Genomic DNA, 22,468 nt, shown 5'->3' with positions numbered 1-22,468 from the left:
ATTCCGTTTAAGTCATGTATTTTAATGTTATCATTATGTATTTCAATGTTATCCTTCGGTTTGTTTTTCTCTAAGTTATGTGTTGGAATGTTGTTATGATTTGAGAATTTCATCATCTATGATAACTCTCTTTTATTTAATTTGCAAGGTATTTGTCATTTTTTCAATTTACAATGACTAATGGACTCTCAAACCCTCGAAATCATGCTTCTAGCTCGAGTGCATCTACTAAAGCTGAAAAACGAAAAGAGTATCAAAAAAGATACTATGCTGCACGCAAAGAAAATAACAAAGTATCTAAATTTGGGAGTGGTGATGCCCCCCAAAGTGCTTCATCAATATCTTTAATGAATAATAGGTCAACAGAAAGGACACCGTTAAGAAGTTTACAAATTAATATTACTCAATTTCTACAATCAACAAATGAGAACGCCTCAAGTGTTTCTACTACAAAATGCAAGGAGTACAATGAAGGATGTTCTAATACACCAAACGATAATGGAATGCGTATTTCAAATGGCAGTCAAGTCAACCAAACCCCGATAGATGATGTAATTGACGTAGTCAGGCATAGAACATCACGAGGTTTCTATTTATTTAACAAAGATTTCTTTTTCGAACTTGACATCTTTTACAACCTTCATTACTTAATACACCAATTTTTTTAGGTATTCAAATTCATCCGCGTATTTTATTACCCCAATTTGCTGAAGTAGTTGATCAACCTTCCCTCCAACATGGGAGCGTAGAAGATGATCCTTATAATTTTGTTTACAATGGTGTACCTGGAGAGCATCGTGTTTTAAAGGAACGAGGCGCATGTCCTAATTGTGGAGCAAAACGATTTCAATTTGAATTTGATACCTTTTGTTGTATGAGTGGGAAAACCGTGTCAGCAAACTTAGAAATTCCAGAGGAATTGTACCGACTTTTCACGTCTCAAGATGAAATTGGAGATTTGTTTAGGCAAAACATCCGTGCTTATAACACCAATTTTTCTTTTGCCTCAATGGGTGTGACATTGGATGATACATTGAACAATATGAGAGACGGCGTATATACTTTTCGTGCACATAAAGGAATATATCACAGAATCGACCAATTAGTTCCGAGGGATGGGACTCCTAGGTACTTGCAGTTGTATTTTTACGATCCTGATACTGAGTTAGATCACAGACTCCGATGGCCAAATCTTGATCGGCGTATTACTCAGATTTTAACACGCGTTCTTTCTACAAACCCATATGTCGATACATTTAGAAGACTTGCGGAACTAGGACCTCTGGACAACTATAGAGTCACTTTGAATACTTCGGTTGAACTTGACCAAAGGGTGTACAACCGACCAACGACATCGGAGGTATATATAATATATTATATTAATTGCAATTATTTAATATAATTGCTTATTTTACTTACTTATAGTTCACAATTATATAGGTTGCTGGTATTTGGGTTGAAGGTAATGACAATATCACTTCGTATAAACGAAGTATTGTAGTGTACGGTAGGTCTGAATATAGACAAACTATTCAGCCGTACTTCAGTTGTTACGATCCATTGTCGTATCCTTTATTTTTTCCTAATGGTGAGTCGGGTTGGCATGCTAACATACCACGTCAAGGAGTATCAATAAATGAGGTTCGCAACAATGACAACATCGAAGGAGAAATGGAAGGTACCAACAATTTGTTATCCTTTTTAAGTGAAGATCATAAAAATAGCGTAATGCGTTTTATTTTTATTAACTGTTTGTTTTTAATACATCTTCATGTCACACCCTGGCTTTGCGGAAGCGTGGTTAATTTGTGTGACTTCTTAATACCATAGCTTAATCATAACAAAGCTATATGAATTTAAAAACCATGCAAGTCATCCATTAAGTTTTTGAAAACATCATACAATACCATTGTTTTTAACATGCAACCATAACCTTGTTCAGTAACATTACAACTTATAACAAAACATAAACGTGATTTAGGGATTGTGTCTTGTCCAGGTAAGAGACACAACCCAAAACCCTGATGACTTCATGACCAGTGCAGCGGAAAACGTTCCATACCGTGCCAGATCCGTTTAATTTCCTGAAATACATGTGAGTTGAAAAATCAACAATAATGTTGAGCGAGTTCACGTGTAGGTGAGTATGTAAAACATTTGTGAGTATAAAAAAATAGTTGTGGTATGTAGCAGTGTAAGAGGACTTGTGATCATCAATGGTTTGCAAGGCCACTGACATATGCGAAGTGCAAATAGGGAGACTCAAACCTAGCAGATTTCGCCACGGCAAAGTATGTGGACAAAGTCACCCCACGGTCCGTTTCTAGTTTGGCCGGGGGCTGGGCTCGCTACACCCAGATAGATCTACCGCTCCTGTCCCTCGGTCCCTCCATGAGGACTAATGGCCCCATGTTGTTCCTATCCACTCACATGATCGTATAACACCTCCTTACGTTAAACATACCGTTGTAAAGTACTCGTAAATCATAGTAACATGTATTTCACCCCCGCAGTTAAGTAAACTGAAAACAGTTAGAGAAAAGGGGGACATGAACTCACAGTGAGTGCGTCACAATACCAAGTAATCCAAATATCCAACTGCTGCGCAACGACCTACATGTGCTAATTCTATTAGACGGATGGCCGTGCCTTTGCTTTATAGTTTAATTTTCGGGAAACGGTTAGACAACCGTTCCGTGTATATACTTGGTAGAAAATCTCCTTCCCAAGGATGGGGGAATTAATACATGCATGTTTATAACATTAAGTCTCACTTAATATATTTTATTTCTCATTCCCAAAATATAATTACTTTTCTCAAAAATAATATATTTTCTCTTCATATAATACTTTCCAAAATAATACGTTGACAATACATGCGTTTATGAATATTTCCGAATAAAGCGTAAGTTACGTTTTGGCGATTAAGTGGTAATAGTAATTACCGGTTGTAACTTATATGTTTGTCGTGAAGGCGTTGGTATTATTTTGGGTTCGACAAGTTAGTAAATATTATTTCTTTACTCGAAAAATAATATTTATACATTTTCACAAAATAATCATAAACAGTGTTGTGAAAAATATATTTATCGAATAAATATTTATCACGTTTATTTTTGTGAAAATCCCACCTCCGATTATTTAATAAATAAAGTCATGGCGAAATATAGTTTGAAAACATCTCAAAATAGTTTAACACTTGTAAATAATCCTAAGTGTTATATTTTTAGAAAATTTCGCCAGAGTTTCCCCTGTAACTGGAGGTGGCCACGCTTTCAAGCGTATCATTTTCTTTTACAAAATCATTTCAACAATTCTTCAAATCAACCAATTCAATTTCCGATACTTCAAACTAGTTTCAACACATTAAACTCGTAGACTAGTATGTAAAATCACAATATTACATGAACTTGTAGTTTTTCTAAAACTATTATGTAGATCTCGTTATATTTAGTGGATCTATGTATAAAATAGTTTAGTCTTGCAAAAACCCCGTTTTTGGAACAAATCACTCTTTACAACTTCCGACAATTTTTATAAAAATTGTTATTTTGTCGGATCTTTCGTTTCACAAGTGTTTTTACACTTGTAGTTTATAGAATTCATCTTTTATTAACATGTTATCCACTTTTGTAAAATATGATTTTCTCGACACCCGGTCCTACGAATATACCACTTGTACATACGTAGATCGGATCGTTTTAAATACTATTTTTCATGTTAAAACACTTTTACACAAGTTCATGTTTCCCGTGTGGTGGAGTTTCACCTTTTAACCCTCGCACCGCTAGAAGCAAGCTTATGTTAAGATACGTGATCCTAACAAAGTCGGGTTAAACGATGATGAGAGCCACCACATCATAGATCGGGTCTTAACAATCAACATATTCAAATACTACGACATTTACACGCGTTATGTGCTTTTAACCAACGATATTCACATTTTAGTAGACTTTAATGATTCAAGAAGTGGGTTACCGACTTTTATCCGTCAAAAATCCTTTTAACCACTTTAGACACGATTAAAAATGAGTTTTAAACAATATACCTCTAGCTCGAGGCTAGGGAAGAATCTAGTCGAAAACGGCGTGGATAAAAGCAAATGCACGAGGTTCTTTAGCTTCCGTTTGCTCGAAGCTTCGTTGTACGTGATCCCCGACACTAGTGTGCACTTGGAATGGCAAGACTTGAACCGAAAAATGGATGGATGGTGGGGGTTCTCTTCGGCCGAGAATAGGGAGGGAAAGAGAGAAGAGAGTTGGTGAGTGTGTGTGTGTGTTGAGTGTGTGTGGGTATTTATAGGAGAAATCTAGTCCTTTCGTCCAACGGATCTAAGTCGTCTCGATATCCACGTAATCTAATTAAATAATAAAAAGTGTACTCTTTATGTCACATCATAGTGACCGATTCCATTGGAAAGAAATGGTATCCGGTTCGATCTCGATTGTTCAGTTAGAGTTTAGTTTAGTTAAGTGAGTTAACTTTAAGGTCTAACCCCGTTAGTTGTTTAATGTGTTATATTGCGGGTGTTAGGGTAATCAAGGACCCTAACTGGCTCAGAAAAATACCAATAATAATCCTGGCAATATTTTTATGTTCCGGGTATTGTCCGGTTGTTCGGTCGGATAGGAATCCGTTAAAGTGCTTAAGATATCCTTTAAGCGTCGTAAGTAATATTTTTAGCGACACAATTTATTCTGCAAAGTGTCAGGAATAATTCCTTACGTTTTGGCACTTTATTAATTAGCTAGAAGCTAGTGTGTAAGTAAAAGTGCTGTGTTTCGTGCTTAAAGTACGTTTTTAGGCACATCCAATCTTCGTATCTTATTCCTAGAGACGCAACTATACAACCCTTGTATCCCTACACACACTACGGGTGTAGTAAAATAATTCTGGCTCTTACAGGCCTTTAGAGGCAGTGTTTGCCTGATGCTGGCTATATCAGCATGTTCAATAGGTTATCCGTTCAAATGCTACTGTGCCTTTGTGCATCATGTTTGTCACTAAAGTTCGGTAATTAAGTAATGTAGTGACGGAAATCAAAGTATGATGCAGACATGTACAGTTATCAGAAATCAAGTAGCAGTTTATCAGCAAACTCAGTCAAGCACAGTAATTAGGCAACAATTAATAGTTAATTAAGTCGTACGGATACCTGGTTTTGTGAGGGTTGTCACATTCTCCCCCCGTTAAATAAATTTCGTCCCGAAATTTTAAATTCTGCTTGTAGAAGTAGAGTTCTCAGGAAATAAGTGAGGGTATTTCTTCTTCATTTGGTCCTCACGTTCCCAGGTGAATTCAGGACCGTGTCTAGCATTCCAGCGAACTTTGACGAGTTTGACACTGCTCCGGCGGGTCTTGTTTATTTTCCAATCTGTGACCTCAACAGGTTCCTCAACAAAGTGGAGCGTGTCATCAATATGAATTTCGTCGGTAGGAATGGCAACGTTAACTTGAGTTGGACTTCTCTTTAGATTGGATACATGAAATGTATCGTGAACATTATTCAGCTCGGCAGGTAGATCCAACTTGTATGCTACGGTCCCAATTCTTTCTAAGACTTTGAAAGGACCAATGTAGCGCGGATTCAACTTCCCACGTTTCCCAAATCGTGCCACACCCTTCCAGGGTGATACCTTCAACAAAACCATATCCCCAACCTCAAACTCCTGAGGTTTCCTTTTCAGATCTGCGTAGGTCTTTTGACGGTCACGAGCCGTGCTAATGCGATCTCGGATTTGCGCAATCTTATCTGTAGTTTCCTGAACTACATCGGGACCTACCAATTGTCTATCACCTGCGTCAGACCAACAGAGCGGCGACCTGCACTTGCGCCCATATAAAGCTTCGAACGGCGCGGCACCAATGCTGGTGTGGTAGCTGTTGTTGTATGAAAACTCAACCAGGGGTAAATGCTTATCCCAGCTACCACCTAAATCCATCACACATGCTCTCAGCATGTCCTCCAACGTCTGAATTGTCCGCTCACTTTGGCCGTCGGTCTGCGGGTGAAAAGCTGTGCTCAGATTCAGCTTTGAGCCAAAAGCTTCCTGGAAGGATTGCCATATCCTTGATACGAACCTCCCATCTCTATCAGAAATAATCGAGAGAGGTACTCCATGGCGTGTAACAATCTCTCTCATGTAGATTTCAGCCAATTTGCTTGTATTATCCTTCTCGCGGATAGGCAAGAAGTGTGCTGATTTTGTTAAGCGATCCACTATCACCCAGATAGTGTCATGGCCTCTTGGCGTCCTTGGCAACTTCGTAATAAAATCCATGGAGATTTCTTCCCACTTCCACTGGGGAATTTTCGGTTGCTGCAGAAGTCCTGAAGGCTTCTGGTATTCCGCCTTAACTTTGGCGCAAGTTAAACATTTGCTCACGTAAATAGCAACATCGCCTTTCATCCTAGGCCACCAATAATAATCTTTAAGATCCTGGTACATCTTATCCGCTCCAGGGTGGATAGGGTACCGTGACTTGTGAGCTTCTTCAAAGATAACCTCTCTTAAACCACCAAACAGAGGAACCCAAATCCTTTTCCCAAAACACAATGTTCCTTCCCTGTTTGGCACCAACATCTTCTCCATCCCACGGAGATATTCTGCCTCAAGGTTTCCCTCCTTGAGAGCTTCCTTCTGTGCTGCACGAACGCGCGAGGAAAGATCGGTTTGAATAATCATTTCCATAGCCCTAACCCTTATGGGCTTGATTCTCTCTTTACGACTTAGGGCATCGGCGACCACATTCGCCTTCCCTGGATGATACTTGATCTCGCAGTCGTAATCGCTCAACAACTCGACCCATCGCCTTTGCCTCATATTCAACTCCTTCTGGTTGAATATATGCTGGAGGCTCTTGTGATCTGTAAAGATTGTACACCTTGTACCGTAAAGGTAGTGTCTCCAGGTCTTCAAGGCAAAAACCACTGCGCCTAGCTCCAAATCATGAGTGGTATAGTTCTTTTCGTGCACCTTCAGTTGGCGTGATGCGTAGGCAATAACCTTTTGACATTGCATCAACACACAACCCAATCCTTGACGCGATGCGTCGCAATATACCACAAAATCGTCGGTACCTTCCGGTAGAGCCAAGATTGGCGCGTTGCAAAGCTTGTCTTTCAACACTTGAAATGCTTCATCCTGTTTGATTCCCCAATCAAACTTTTTATCCTTTTGCGTGAGGAGTGTTAACGGTTGAGCAATCTTTGAAAAGTTCTCGATGAACCTCCGATAATAGCCAGCCAAACCTAAGAATTGCCGAATCTCAGTTGGCGTCTTTGGCGTTTCCCAATCTTTGATCGCCTCGATTTTGGTTGGGTCCACATGGATTCCATCTCCATTTACCACGTGCCCAAGGAATTGCACCTCACGTAGCCAAAACTCACACTTAGAGAACTTGGCGTACAATTGTTCCTTCTTTAGCAACTCTAGAATGGCTCTAAGATGCTGCTCGTGCTCAGCCTCTGTCTTCGAATAAATCAGAATGTCATCGATGAATACAATCATGAATTTATCCAAGTACGGCTTACAAACCCGGTTCATCAAATCCATGAACACTGCAGGTGCGTTTGTCAAACCAAACGGCATAACGAGAAACTCGTAGTGTCCATAACGAGTTCTGAAGGCTGTCTTCGGAATACTCTCCTCTTGTATCCGTAGCTGATGGTATCCAGATCGAAGATCGATCTTGGAGTACAAAGCTTGAACCTTGAAGTTGATCGAATAGATCATCGATTCTTGGCAGGGGATACCTATTCTTGATCGTCAGCTTGTTCAACTCTCCGTAGTCAATGCGCATACGGAAACTGCCGTCTTTCTTCTTCACAAACAAAACTGGAGCTCCCCAAGGCGAGAAGCTTGGTCGGATAAAACCCTTGTCTAACAACTCTTGAAGTTGTGTTGACAGCTCTTGCATCTCAGATGAAGCAAGTCTACAGGGTGCCTTAGCCATAGGCGCAGCGCCTGGAACTAAGTCGATGCGAAACTCCACTTGCCTTTGAGGTGGCAAGCCAGGCAAGTCTTCTGGAAAGACTTCTGGGTATTCCCTCACGACAGGGATGTCTTCGATCTTCGGCTCAGCAGCCTTCTTATCTACAATGTGTGCTAGAAAAGCAACACATCCTTTCTGCAAACACTTCCTCGCTTTCAGGCAGCTAATCATCCTTAGCGGCATCTCACGCTTCTCCCCATGAACAACAATGGTCTCACCATCCTCGGTCGGGATACGAATTATCTTCTCGTGACAAACTATCTCTGCTTTGTTACTCGATAACCAATCCATCCCTACTACCACGTCGAAGCTTCCCAACTGGACTGGTAGTAGATCGAGAGCAAACTCACGCTCTCCCAGCTCGATTATGCAACCTCGAATCACCTCGTTAGCTTCTACTAACTTCCCATTCGCTAATTCGATCGAGTACGGAGTATCTAACTTACTAGCGGCTAAACCAAGCATATTCTTAAATTCTAATGATACGAAGCTATAATCGGCACCAGTATCAAACAAGATAGATGCGAAAGTTTTGGTTGCTAAAGAACGTACCAGTAATCATGCCTGGATCCTGGCATGCTTCACAAACTCCGATGCTGGGTGTTTTCTCACGGTCTTGTTTCAACTCCGGGCATTCTCTCTTAAGATGTCCAATGTCCCCACAATGGAAGCATCCTAGCATTCGGCCATTTCCTTTCCTGCTTCCACCTTGAGCGTTGTTACGATTTTCTCCTTGTTTGGGACTCTTCATCCCACAACCATCCTTGTTGTGCCTTTTCCTCCCGCACCTAGGCTCCCGACATCCACATTCATGGTGATACTTGCACCCAGCACGTCTTGCTTTAGTTTCTAAGCAAATCTTATCATTGGCCTGTCTGTTGTTAGGGCAATCTTTCTTGAAATGCCCTTTGTCTCCGCAGTCAAAACAACCTCGAATAGATCTTTGTTCATCATTATTTGTTCGGGTATCTTCGGTAAGCTTCCTTTTGTTCTTTCCAGACGACTCTACCTGAGTCTCCCTATCAGGGTTTGCAAGTTTTTCTAGTCTTACGGCTTCCGTAACGAGTGCCAAGCCCATCTTACTTGCAGCAATAGTTGTTGGTGGCGTAGATGCTGTCATCAAGCTCAAGACTTGTGGTGCCAATTCCCAAATGAACTGTCCCAACTTCCTCATTTCTGGTTCCGCTAAGTGGGGAATAACTCGTGCCAAGTCATGAAGTCTTTGCATGTATCCCAACATTTTTGGACCTTCCATCATCAGGCTCTGGAATTCCCCTTCCAACTTCTGGGTTTCCGCTTGGGGGCAATACTTCTTATGCATCATTCCTTTCAACTCATCCCAAGTTAACGCGTATGCTGTAGTTAGGCCCATTATTCGAACCTGAAGATTCCACCATAATCGAGCTCCATCTTGAAACAACTCCGTAACGTATGGGACTTGTTGTTCTGGCGTACAACTACTCATTCGAAAGATGGATTCCATACTTTCAATCCATTTCACAAAAGTTATGGCACCCCCAGTGCCGTCGAACTTCGGAGGCTTGTAATTGAGGAAGTGCCAGTAGGAACAACCGTTATTTTCTGAGGTGCCTCTGCTAGGTTCGGAGCGTAGGGCCTCATGCTGTGCTATAGCTGCGGCAATTATCTCTTGAAGTTCCGCCTCTGAGGTGGGCATGCGCATTTCGCGTCTTGGTGGCATCTTCTAAAAGATGTTTCACATAGGTTAGGTCGTAGCAGGTAAAATGTACGTATGCATTCAACAATATCAGCACATAACATTTGATGCTATCAATAAATCAGCCACATAACATCTCATGTCATAGAACATAAACCATAGATCAAACATCACAAGTGATGAGAATACTACGATTGCATTACCACAAATCGAGACCACAATGTAAAGCTTATATGTACATAACTGTATCATACAACAATAATGACTTAGTAGGGGACGACCCTAGGCAAGTCGTGCGATTTCTGGACATGTTAAGGAATCTCGGGTCTCTCCATTTTCAAATTCCAGAACTCCACCTTAAGCTTCTGAATTCCAGTCCTAGAACAACATTTCTTCTCAATCATTTCCTTGAGCTCATCCCAGCTCAGTGCATAGGTAGCATACGTGCTAAGGGCCTGAACCTGATGGTCCCACCATGAGAGTGTGCCGTCTAGTGATGACCTTGAGGTAAAGGTATCACTCCCTTTGGGGCGAACAGTTTGTCTTTCTTAGAATGGAGCCAATCTTTTCAGGCCAACGAACAAATGCAATGGCGCTTTCTGTTTCGTCGAAGTTCAAAGGCTTGCAGTTTAGGAACTGCTTATAGGTGCGGTCAGCTGGGGATTAGTGCCATTGCTGTGCTAGAGGCGGAGAGCTTCATGTCGTGCAATTGCCTGTGAGTTGCGTTTTTGCAGCTCGGCTCCTATCCTTGGCAACATACTGGTGTTTGTGTCACGCCTGGGTGGCATTCTCTTCTGCCGGAATGGCATGAAGTGGGTTAGACAACTTTCCAATTGTCTATGAGATACATAGCACCGTAAGCCATCATGTACTCACCCAATTTTACACATAAATATACTCAATGTATGGGTGGGGAAATAAATTTTCTGAGCCTCCACATAGGCTTGCCAATTTGGCTTGTTGTTTGAAATAGAATGAACTCGAGGCTTCATCGCCTTGGTCATTCGTGTTTGAGTTATTTCCTGCTACATTGGTTTTCATTAGCTTGACCCGCAGAGTCCACCAGGATTTCTGTGCATTACAAGTCGTTATTACGTGGGCCCCCGTAATAATAAATTGTCTTGCACAGTTACCCCAGGTTTTCTCTCTCGTCCAAGCAGATGATCAATCAAGGAGCAACAGCAGGTGCATCGGTATGAACAGGGTCATACTCCAATGCGGTGTTAGGAGCAACGCCTGGCTCAGGGGCCACGGCTGGCTCCGGATCAACAAACTCCATCTCAAAATCAGCTGGATCAACCATCATAGAGGGTTACAGGATCCTCCAAGGGCTGGTCTAAGTATATGAACTCAGAGTCATGGTCTGGATCAAAACCGGGTGGAAGAACAAGATCACCCTCAGTACTGTGATCCAACCCAAAGCTGTGTGCGGGAACCGGTGCAGCTGATGATGCTGTATCAGGGTCGGCGTCGTGTGAATGGTGCTGCACTCCCTGTATATGCGAAAATGCTGATGTCAGGAACTCAAATGAGTCTGGGACAGGGGAATGGGCATAAGTTTCCCCTGCAGGAGCGTCCGCAAGCAGTAGGTTAATACCAGCAGCAATAGGGCCTCGCCCTCAAATGGGTCCTCTTTCTAGTAGATCGTTATCGTCGTCAGAGGCCACGTCAGGGGGGCATATCAACAATAGGGTAAGCGGCAAGGGGTACAGGAACAGGGATCGCCACGAGTGGCAAATTCCCAACAAGATGGCCATCAGTAGGCTCTGCTACGACATCAGGCAGCGCAAAAGGGGCTGAGAGTCGTCATCGTCTATGCTGGTAGTATCGGAAATGTACACCTCGTGCTCCGCTGCAACTATGTCGTCTGATACTATGGCCATGGGATTCGTAGTGTCCATCCTTCTAGTACATGGTGAAAGCATGACGTTTGTAACACAAACACATATACGTATAATAATCAATCATATATTCATGTAAACATGTAAGTCAACAATAAACAATCAAATAATTCTCCTAGTCCCACTAGCCTCCCAGTCTCCTAGACTGACATTCCTAGTCCCACTAGCCAAATTCCTCCCAGTCTCTAAGACTGCTCTATCATCCACCTCGACCTCTTAGATCGAGCCTCGGCCTCCAAGACCGAGCCTCAGCCTCCAAGACTGAGCCTAAAACAACAAACATCTACCTCGATCTCTAAGATCGAGCCTCGGCCTCCAAGACCGAGCCTCAGCCTCCAAGACTGAGCCTAACAATGAATAAATGAAATGTGCTCAACATTTGTTTGTAAAAAGTTTGTGGATCTGGACTTAAGTGGTATGCAGAAAAATGTTTTCGTGAGAGCCCTAGTGATCATAGTCTAGACTCGGGAAGGAATCCTAGTTCGCTATGATCAGAGCTCTGATACCAAGCTGTCACACCCTGGCTTTGCGGAAGCGTGGTTAATTTGTGTGACTTCTTAATACCATAGCTTAATCATAACAAAGCTATATGAATTTAAAAACCATGCAAGTCATCCATTAAGTTTTTGAAAACATCATACAATACCATTGTTTTTAACATGCAACCATAACCTTGTTCAGTAACATTACAACTTATAACAAAACATAAACGTGATTTAGGGATTGTGTCTTGTCCAGGTAAGAGACACAACCCAAAACCCTGATGACTTCATGACCAGTGCAGCGGAAAACGTTCCATACCGTGCCAGATCCGTTTAATTTCCTGAAATACATGTGAGTTGAAAAATCAACAATAATGTTGAGCGAGTTCACGTGTAGGTGAGTATGTAAAACATTTGTGAGTATAAAAAAATAGTTGTGGTATGTAGCAGTGTAAGAGGACTTGTGATCATCAATGGTTTGCAAGGCCACTGACATATGCGAAGTGCAAATAGGGAGACTCAAACCTAGCAGATTTCGCCACGGCAAAGTATGTGGACAAAGTCACCCCACGGTCCGTTTCTAGTTTGGCCGGGGGCTGGGCTCGCTACACCCAGATAGATCTACCGCTCCTGTCCCTCGGTCCCTCCATGAGGACTAATGGCCCCATGTTGTTCCTATCCACTCACATGATCGTATAACACCTCCTTACGTTAAACATACCGTTGTAAAGTACTCGTAAATCATAGTAACATGTATTTCACCCCCGCAGTTAAGTAAACTGAAAACAGTTAGAGAAAAGGGGGACATGAACTCACAGTGAGTGCGTCACAATACCAAGTAATCCAAATATCCAACTGCTGCGCAACGACCTACATGTGCTAATTCTATTAGACGGATGGCCGTGCCTTTGCTTTATAGTTTAATTTTCGGGAAACGGTTAGACAACCGTTCCGTGTATATACTTGGTAGAAAATCTCCTTCCCAAGGATGGGGGAATTAATACATGCATGTTTATAACATTAAGTCTCACTTAATATATTTTATTTCTCATTCCCAAAATATAATTATTTTTCTCAAAAATAATATATTTTCTCTTCATATAATACTTTCCAAAATAATACGTTGACAATACATGCGTTTATGAATATTTCCGAATAAAGCGTAAGTTACGTTTTGGCGATTAAGTGGTAATAGTAATTACCGGTTGTAACTTATATGTTTGTCGTGAAGGCGTTGGTATTATTTTGGGTTCGACAAGTTAGTAAATATTATTTCTTTACTCGAAAAATAATATTTATACATTTTCACAAAATAATCATAAACAGTGTTGTGAAAAATATATTTATCGAATAAATATTTATCACGTTTATTTTTGTGAAAATCCCACCTCCGATTATTTAATAAATAAAGTCATGGCGAAATATAGTTTGAAAACATCTCAAAATAGTTTAACACTTGTAAATAATCCTAAGTGTTATATTTTTAGAAAATTTCGCCAGAGTTTCCCCTGTAACTGGAGGTGGCCACGCTTTCAAGCGTATCATTTTCTTTTACAAAATCATTTCAACAATTCTTCAAATCAACCAATTCAATTTCCGATACTTCAAACTAGTTTCAACACATTAAACTCGTAGACTAGTATGTAAAATCACAATATTACATGAACTTGTAGTTTTTCTAAAACTATTATGTAGATCTCGTTATATTTAGTGGATCTATGTATAAAATAGTTTAGTCTTGCAAAAACCCCGTTTTTGGAACAAATCACTCTTTACAACTTCCGACAATTTTTATAAAAATTGTTATTTTGTCGGATCTTTCGTTTCACAAGTGTTTTTACACTTGTAGTTTATAGAATTCATCTTTTATTAACATGTTATCCACTTTTGTAAAATATGATTTTCTCGACACCCGGTCCTACGAATATACCACTTGTACATACGTAGATCGGCTCGTTTTAAATACTATTTTTCATGTTAAAACACTTTTACACAAGTTCATGTTTCCCGTGTTGTGGAGTTTCACCTTTTAACCCTCGCACCGCTAGAAGCAAGCTTATGTTAAGATACGTGATCCTAACAAAGTCGGGTTAAACGATGATGAGAGCCACCACATCATAGTTCGGGTCTTAACAATCAACATATTCAAATACTACGACATTTACACGCGTTATGTGCTTTTAACCAACGATATTCACATTTTAGTAGACTTTAATGATTCAAGAAGTGGGTTACCGACTTTTATCCGTCAAAAATCCTTTTAACCACTTTAGACACGATTAAAAATGAGTTTTAAACAATATACCTCTAGCTCAAGGCTAGGGAAGAATCTAGTCGAAAACGGCGTGGATAAAAGCAAATGCACGAGGTTCTTTAGCTTCCGTTTGCTCGAAGCTTCGTTGTACGTGATCCCCGACACTAGTGTGCACTTGGAATGGCAAGACTTGAACCGAAAAATGGATGGATGGTGGGGGTTCTCTTCGGCCGAGAATAGGGAGGGAAAGAGAGAAGAGAGTTGGTGAGTGTGTGTGTGTGTTGAGTGTGTGTGGGTATTTATAGGAGAAATCTAGTCCTTTCGTCCAACGGATCTAAGTCGTCTCGATATCCACGTAATCTAATTAAATAATAAAAAGTGTACTCTTTATGTCACATCATAGTGACCGATTCCATTGGAAAGAAATGGTATCCGGTTCGATCTCGATTGTTCAGTTAGAGTTTAGTTTAGTTAAGTGAGTTAACTTTAAGGTCTAACCCCGTTAGTTGTTTAATGTGTTATATTGCGGGTGTTAGGGTAATCAAGGACCCTAACTGGCTCAGAAAAATACCAATAATAATCCTGGCAATATTTTTATGTTCCGGGTATTGTCCGGTTGTTCGGTCGGATAGGAATCCGTTAAAGTGCTTAAGATATCCTTTAAGCGTCGTAAGTAATATTTTTAGCGACACAATTTATTCTGCAAAGTGTCAGGAATAATTCCTTACGTTTTGGCACTTTATTAATTAGCTAGAAGCTAGTGTGTAAGTAAAAGTGCTGTGTTTCGTGCTTAAAGTACGTTTTTAGGCACATCCAATCTTCGTATCTTATTCCTAGAGACGCAACTATACAACCCTTGTATCCCTACACACACTACGGGTGTAGTAAAATAATTCTGGCTCTTACAGGCCTTTAGAGGCAGTGTTTGCCTGATGCTGGCTATATCAGCATGTTCAATAGGTTATCCGTTCAAATGCTACTGTGCCTTTGTGCATCATGTTTGTCACTAAAGTTCGGTAATTAAGTAATGTAGTGACGGAAATCAAAGTATGATGCAGACATGTACAGTTATCAGAAATCAAGTAGCAGTTTATCAGCAAACTCAGTCAAGCACAGTAATTAGGCAACAATTAATAGTTAATTAAGTCGTACGGATACCTGGTTTTGTGAGGGTTGTCACACTTCATCGTTCAGAGGCTAACACACGAAGTGGTAGAACAACCGTGGCTATGCGAGAGTACTACTGTTACAAGTTCCAGATTCGATCTACCGATAATGTGCTTTTGTTCGGTGGTAGGCTGCTACAGCAGTTTGTGGTTGATGTTTACATCAAAATTGAGACGTCACGCTTAGAATTTTGTGAGAGAAACCAGGAAAAAATTCGAGCCGAATTGTACCAAGGTATTGTGGATTGCGTCAATACTGGCGAGGTTCATGCAAACAGAGTCGAGAAAAGAATTGTGTTGCCTGCATCTTTCATCGGGGGGCCTCGCGACATGCGACGTCGGTTTCTAGATGCGATGACGTTAGTTCAAGACGACGGCAAGCCTGATGTATTCCTTACAATGACATGTAATCCTAAGTGGCCTGAGATATGTGATAACTTACATGTTGGTCAAACTGCTATAGATCGTCCAGACCTTGTTTCAAGAGTGTTCCGGGCTAAATTAGAAGATCTTAAGGATCAACTCTTCAAGAAACATGTCCTCGGGGAAGTTAAGTCATACGTCTATGTCATTGAATTTCAAAAGCGGGGTTTGCCGCACGCACATTTTCTCCTAATCATGTACCCGCAACACAAGATCAATAACGCGGACCATTATGATAAGGTTGTGTGTGCTGAAATTCCTAACAAACTAACACATCCCAGATTGCATGAGATGGTTGTCCAGCACATGATTCACGGTCCTTGCGGCAATTTACGATCAAGCAGTCCTTGTATGCAGGGTGATCCTAAAATTTGTCGTTTTCACTATCCTAGACAATTTAACGAACAGACGACACAAGGAGAAGATTCGTATCCGTTGTATCGAAGGAGAGACACCGGGATAGAAGTGGACCTACGAGGACAAACACTTGATAATAGATGGGTGGTCCCATATAACCCAAGGCTTTTGATGATGTTTAACTGCCACATGAATGTTGAAGTTTGCTCAAGTATAAAATCTGTGAAATATCTTTTCAAGTATGTTTATAAAGGACATGACAAACAGGTTATTCAAGTCGATCAAAGTGAGCCCGGGGTTGTTATTAATGAGATAAAAAGATTTCAAGATGCACGCTACATATCGCCCCCAGAGGCTATGTGGCGAATTTTTTCCTTCTCTCTTTCTCAAATCTTTCCTGCTGTTCTAGCCTTACAACTTCATCTCCCAAATAATCAGATGGTTAGATTTAGAGATGATGACTTGATGCCTAATATTGTTGATAGGGAAAGGGATAAGAGAACCATGCTAACAGCATTTTTTGATCAGAATAGAAACGATGAAACAGCAAGGGTACATTTGTATAAAGATTTTCCAAAACACTATACTTGGAATGGAAGCACACGCCGTTGGAGTCGTCATTTCGGTAAAAAACAAAGAGGTCGTATCGTTTCCGCTAATCCATCCGAAGGAGAAAGGTACTACTTACGCCTACTTTTGTCAAATGTCAGAGGGCCTACTTCTTTCGAACATCTTTGCACAGTTAATGGTCAACGGTGTGCGACATTTCGGAAAGCAGCTCTTGAGTTAGGCTTAATAGAAGACGATGAATATCTATCACAATGTCTCGAAGAAGCCTCTACGTTTCAGTTTCCCAATGCTCTTAGAAGGTTATTTGCGACCATAATGATTTTTTGCCAACCTGGAGATGTTCGAAAGTTATGGAATGACCACTTTGATTCACTATCTGAAGATCATCGGTTACACTGTCAAAGTATAGAACGAGTTCAAAATATGGTTCTTACCGAAATAAGTGTCTTGGTACAATCCATGGGTAAAAATTTCAATGAATTCGACCTTCCTAAGATAACTGACGATGTTAACTTACAAGATGCAGGTTATCGTGAGTTACAAGAAGAGTATGGGATTGTTTTGGAACCTGAACACTTGAGTGCCAAACATTCACTTAATCCGGACCAAAAAAATGTGTTTGATGAGATCATGATGCATGTTGATAATGATCTTCCAGGCGTGTTCTTTATTGATGGTCCAGGTGGAACTGGAAAAACATTTTTGTACATTGCCTTGCTTGCTGAAATTCGGTCACGTGGTCTTATTGCTCTCGCAACAGCTTCATCAGGTGCAGCGGCTAATAATATGCCAGGAGGTAGAACGGCTCACTCGAGATTCAAGATTCCTCTTAATCTTGAAAATAATTCAATGTGCAATATTAAAAAACAGAGTGGGGCCGCTAAACTGATTCGCTCTGCCAAAATAATCATATGGGATGAAGCGTCGATGGCTAAACGACAAGCGATAGAGGCAGTCGGTCGTACATTCCAAGACATTATAGGTGTTAGTCTCCCATTTGGTGGAAAGATAATGGTTATGGGAGGTGACTTCAGACAGGTGTTGCCGGTTATCAAACGTGGCACTCGAGCACAGATTGTAGACTCCAGCGTACGAATGTCACCTCTTTGGTCTTTGACTAAGAAGATGCGGTTGACCATAAATATGAGAGCGCTGAAAGATCCATGGTTTTCTAAATTTCTTTTAAGAGTCGGTGATGGAACTGAAGAACCAATCGAAGGAAACTATATCCGCATACCCGATGACATGACAATTCAGTGCAGCAACAGAGAAAACGCTATAAAAGAATTGATCCATGCCATCTTTCCATCAATTGAAGATAATGTATATTCTTCAGATTATATAATCTCTAGAGCAATATTGTCCACTAAAAATGATAGTGTTGACGAGATTAATAATCAAATGATTGAAATTTTTCAAGGGGAGGAAAAAGTTTATTACAGTTTTGATGAAGCTGAAGACGATCAGCGCAACTTCTATCCGGTCGAGTTCTTAAATTCGCTAAATGTTAGTGGATTGCCGCCTCATAAGCTTCATTTAAAAATTGGATGCCCAATAATATTGTTACGTAATATCGATCCATCACATGGCCTGTGTAATGGCACGCGGTTGATATGTAAGGGTTTCATGCGAAATGTTATTGATGCGGAAATTGCAGTCGGTCAACATGCCGGAAAAAGAGTTTTTTTGCCAAGAATCCCTCTAACCCTTTCTGAAGATGACATGTTCCCATTTAAGCTGAAAAGAAAACAATTTCCAATTCGACTTAGCTTTTCCATGACGATTAATAAAGCTCAAGGTCAAACAATTCCGAACGTTGGTATTTATCTACCGGATTCTGTATTTTCACATGGACAACTTTATGTCGCGTTATCGAGAGGGATTTCAAGACAAAGTACGAAGGTGTTGGTACATCTCGCCAAAGAATTCAAACAACGCGGAGTTTACACATCAAATGTTGTCTACCAGGAAGTGTTGCGTGATTAATTAATCGCATCCGTATCAAAACGAAGGTAAGTTAGTAGATTATGTGCCTTATTTGCTTCCAGAAATTACTTTTTAATTACTATTTTAAAGCACCTGTAAGCGTGTAACATTTTGTTATGTGTCGAAATCTGGTACAGGAGAGGAGAAGATACAAGAAAGTCATAAGCGAACGGATGTATTGGTAAAACAGGAAGAGATACAAGAGACTCCCCGCATTTTGTTTTTATTGTTTTGTCTAGCTACTTGACTGTTTTGAACTCTTCTTGTTTTTAATTACATCTACTTCCTTGTTTTGTACTATTCTTGTAGAAGATCACGAATAAGAAAACTAACTTAAGTACTATACGATATATCACGAGACGACGGATAAACTAACGGTAAACGAGTATCCTATTGTAAATCGCCACTCCCGCCGCATCGCGCGGGTAAGTGACTAGTATATATATATATATATATATATATATATATAATCATGCTTGTTATCCACCCGATTTTTATATAAATTCCATTACTTGGTAATGGTTATATATATTTGTCCAAAAATATATATTTAAGTCCATAGTGTCCATATATTGTCCAAGTTTAATAATATGCTAAGAAATATATTTTCATAAATATATTTTCTTGTATTTGTCCATGTATTTCCTTGTGAGGAATTTTTGTATACTTGTATACTTATGTATTTGTATGTGTATTTTTGTATTCATACTCCTTGGGAGTATTTAGTGTATTTTCAAGTTCCTAATACACTACTATATATAATACAAATAATATACACTTAGCACAAAATTTGGTGATCACTAAATATATATAATTTCCCTAAAAATATACATACTTAATATATATTTTAACTTGAAGAAGTCACCATTTCTTAACTTGGAATTTTACAAAAAAATTAGGGAAACCTTGATAAATATTTTTGGGTGAATTTTTGGGGAATAAGTTTCACCACAACTTATATTTTCTAAGTGTCAAAATTTTATAAAAATTATGACATAGTTTCCCCTAAAAATGGAGGTTTCTCATGTTTTCAAAACATGTGTTTATTTTCTTTTCAACACCAAAAAAACAAATTTCAACAATAATTATCAACAACATACACTAATTTCTTCATATGAAACATCATGGTGAACTTGATTTTTGTTAAATATGTGCAGTCTTTTAGATCTACACTTTACATAAGATGACCTTTTCAAAAATAAGTGTTCTTGAGTATTTTAAACAAACTTTCATGAAACTTTATTTTACTAACCAACTCATCCATGAGTTTAATGGTCTTTAAGTTTGTAAATCATGTTCTAAAACCATTTTTATATCCATTAGAAAGATCATTATTTGTAACATCATGTTTCACCATGGATCTTTCAAGATCCATGCTTAATATCTTTAGATCTTTCATAAACAAGCTTTGTGTTAAGCTTTTAACAAACTTTTCATAGTTTTTAGTTTCAAAAATTAGTTTAACCCACACTTTATTACTTCAAGATTACAAGTTTATGTATAAAAATCCATTTTTCATGTTCACATAATGCTTCATATGTTCATCTTCAGGTTTAACCATGGATCCTTCAAGATCCATGCTTAAACTTGTTAGATCCAAGCTTTAACATACTTGATCTAAGCATAAACACAAGATATAACATCAACAACTTCATTACATACACTAAAATCAATTTAATCACTTGTTTTCTTCATGAATATGTTAGATCTTCTTATTTTTAACTTTAAAAGTTAAGTTGTTTAGATGGTGAAACTTGTACATAACATAAACATGAACTAATATAGTGATCAAGAAGCTTACTACTAGTTCTAATGGCTAGGTAAGTGGCACAAGAATGAAGATGATGATTATGGAAGAAATCAAGTGGTTAAAAGCTCTAAAGTGAGGTCCTTCCACTTCTAGCACCTTACACCTTCTTAGAGGCCTCCATACACCTTCTAGTAACCTTGGATTGTGAGGTTGAAGCTTGAAAATGAAAGTGTGTTTGTGTGTGGGTTGAGCCGAGACCAAAGGAGAAGCAAAGGAAGAAGATGAAGAATTTTTGGGATGAAGGTTAATGTTTACTAACTTATGGGTCTTATAAGAGAACTTCCAACATGTTAATCTTTTCAAGATTCTTATGCATTTAATCAAGGGGACAAGGGAAATAAAATAATCAAAAGACAAGTGGGGCCTATTGGGGCCGGCCAAGGATGAGGGGGAGGGGGGGGGGTAAAGTGTAAATTTTTGGAACTTAGGGGTTTAAAATGCAAACGAGGGGGTTTAAGTTAGTTTAATTGTGTTTAGGTGTTTTTATGATTTTTAAGGTGTTCTAACACCAATACTAGTTTAATATCATAAAAACATTACTTCTAGTCTAATTTTGAAGTTCCGGGTAGTGTCCGGTTATTCGTTTCGTTACGGTTCGTTTAAGTGCTAAATTGCGCAGTTTTACTAAGTATGAAGCCCCTTTTGTGGCAGTTTTAATTCCCGACACTTTGTAAGTTATTCTGGACAATAAAACATAAATTCTGCATGATGTTGTCTGATTACATGCTATATACATGTTAAAAAGCTGATTATAGCTGAATTATGGCTGTTTTATGCAGAATTCTGCATTTAAAGTGTGTTTCGGGTGTCTTTTAGTGCATAGTTTAGCTTCCGAAAAGTTTATATGTTAACCCTTGTATCCACACTTGGGTTTTAAGGTATTTTAGATGTTGGACCTATTCCTAGGCCCTAATTCTATTATCTGACTGCTTTCTGCAGAACTTCTGACACAATGTGTCTTACCGGTGAGTTTACTAGTCTTTCTGACGCAACGCTTAAAGTAATGCATAAAGCAATATTTGAAGTATAAAACGTGCATGAATTCACATGTATAGCATGTAATCAGACAATGTTGACGCTTAAGCACATAATTGCAGATATTAAATAATAATTAAAACTGTACGGAAATTACCGGTTTTGTGCCAGTTGTCACACTTAGAGTAAGGGTAATACCTCCTCTCGCGATGGGAACGTTAACCTAGATCTTCTGGCTACCTTCATGGCGGTGTTCAAACAAATGAGACCGGAAGAAAAGGCCGCGATGATGGAGGAGAAGGGAGATGATAAAGAAAGAAGAGACCATAAAGATGATGGAGGCAAAGGCAACAATGTGCTAGATAGACCTTATTTTCCAAAAGGAACTTGTAGGTTTCCAAGTTCACTAGACGAATAGCTGAAGCACCATTACCCCCGGAACTCAAGCCGCCCAGTAACCTGGACAGGTATGATAGGACCAAAGACCCTGAGGACCACCTGCATGCCTTCAAGGGAGCCGACCAGGTGGACAGGTGGTCCATGCCCACATGGTGTTACATGTTTATACAGACTTTGACCGAGGGAGCTCGTCTTTGGTTTGATAGCCCCCCAGCAGAAAATATAGACAGTTATGAAGACCTGTGTGAAAAATTCCTAAGGAACTTCAACCAATAGAAGAAAGTAGTAAAAAACTGAATGAGATCATACACATCCATCAGAGGGACAACAAACGGGTGGATCAGTATATTGAGAGGTTCATCAAGGAGAGCATGAATATCAAGGGAGTTCCTGAGGTAATGAAGATAAGCAGCTTCATCAATGGACTAAAGCATACTCAGCTATGCGAGAAGCTAGGGGAGGAATTCCTCGAGAC

At 39.7% G+C, this 22,468-nt stretch overlaps 1 protein-coding gene across 1 annotated transcript; it reads left to right on the top strand.

The window, feature by feature from the left end:
* The first annotated feature begins 173 nt into the window (after nucleotides 1–173).
* Nucleotides 174–18,528, top strand: LOC110876393. Its single transcript, XM_022124566.1, has 5 exons — nucleotides 174–585; nucleotides 669–1,360; nucleotides 1,441–1,678; nucleotides 15,502–18,329; nucleotides 18,481–18,528. The coding sequence occupies exons 1-5, from the start codon at nucleotides 174–176 to the stop codon at nucleotides 18,526–18,528; spliced, it is 4,218 nt and encodes a 1,405-aa protein (XP_021980258.1).
* The last annotated feature ends 3,940 nt before the right edge of the window (nucleotides 18,529–22,468 follow it).

The sequence above is a fragment of the Helianthus annuus genome, chromosome 15, assembly GCF_002127325.2.
Source record: "Helianthus annuus cultivar XRQ/B chromosome 15, HanXRQr2.0-SUNRISE, whole genome shotgun sequence".
In the NCBI taxonomy this organism is placed as follows: Eukaryota; Viridiplantae; Streptophyta; class Magnoliopsida; order Asterales; family Asteraceae; genus Helianthus; species Helianthus annuus.
This window is presented reverse-complemented; position numbering and strand designations above follow the sequence as displayed.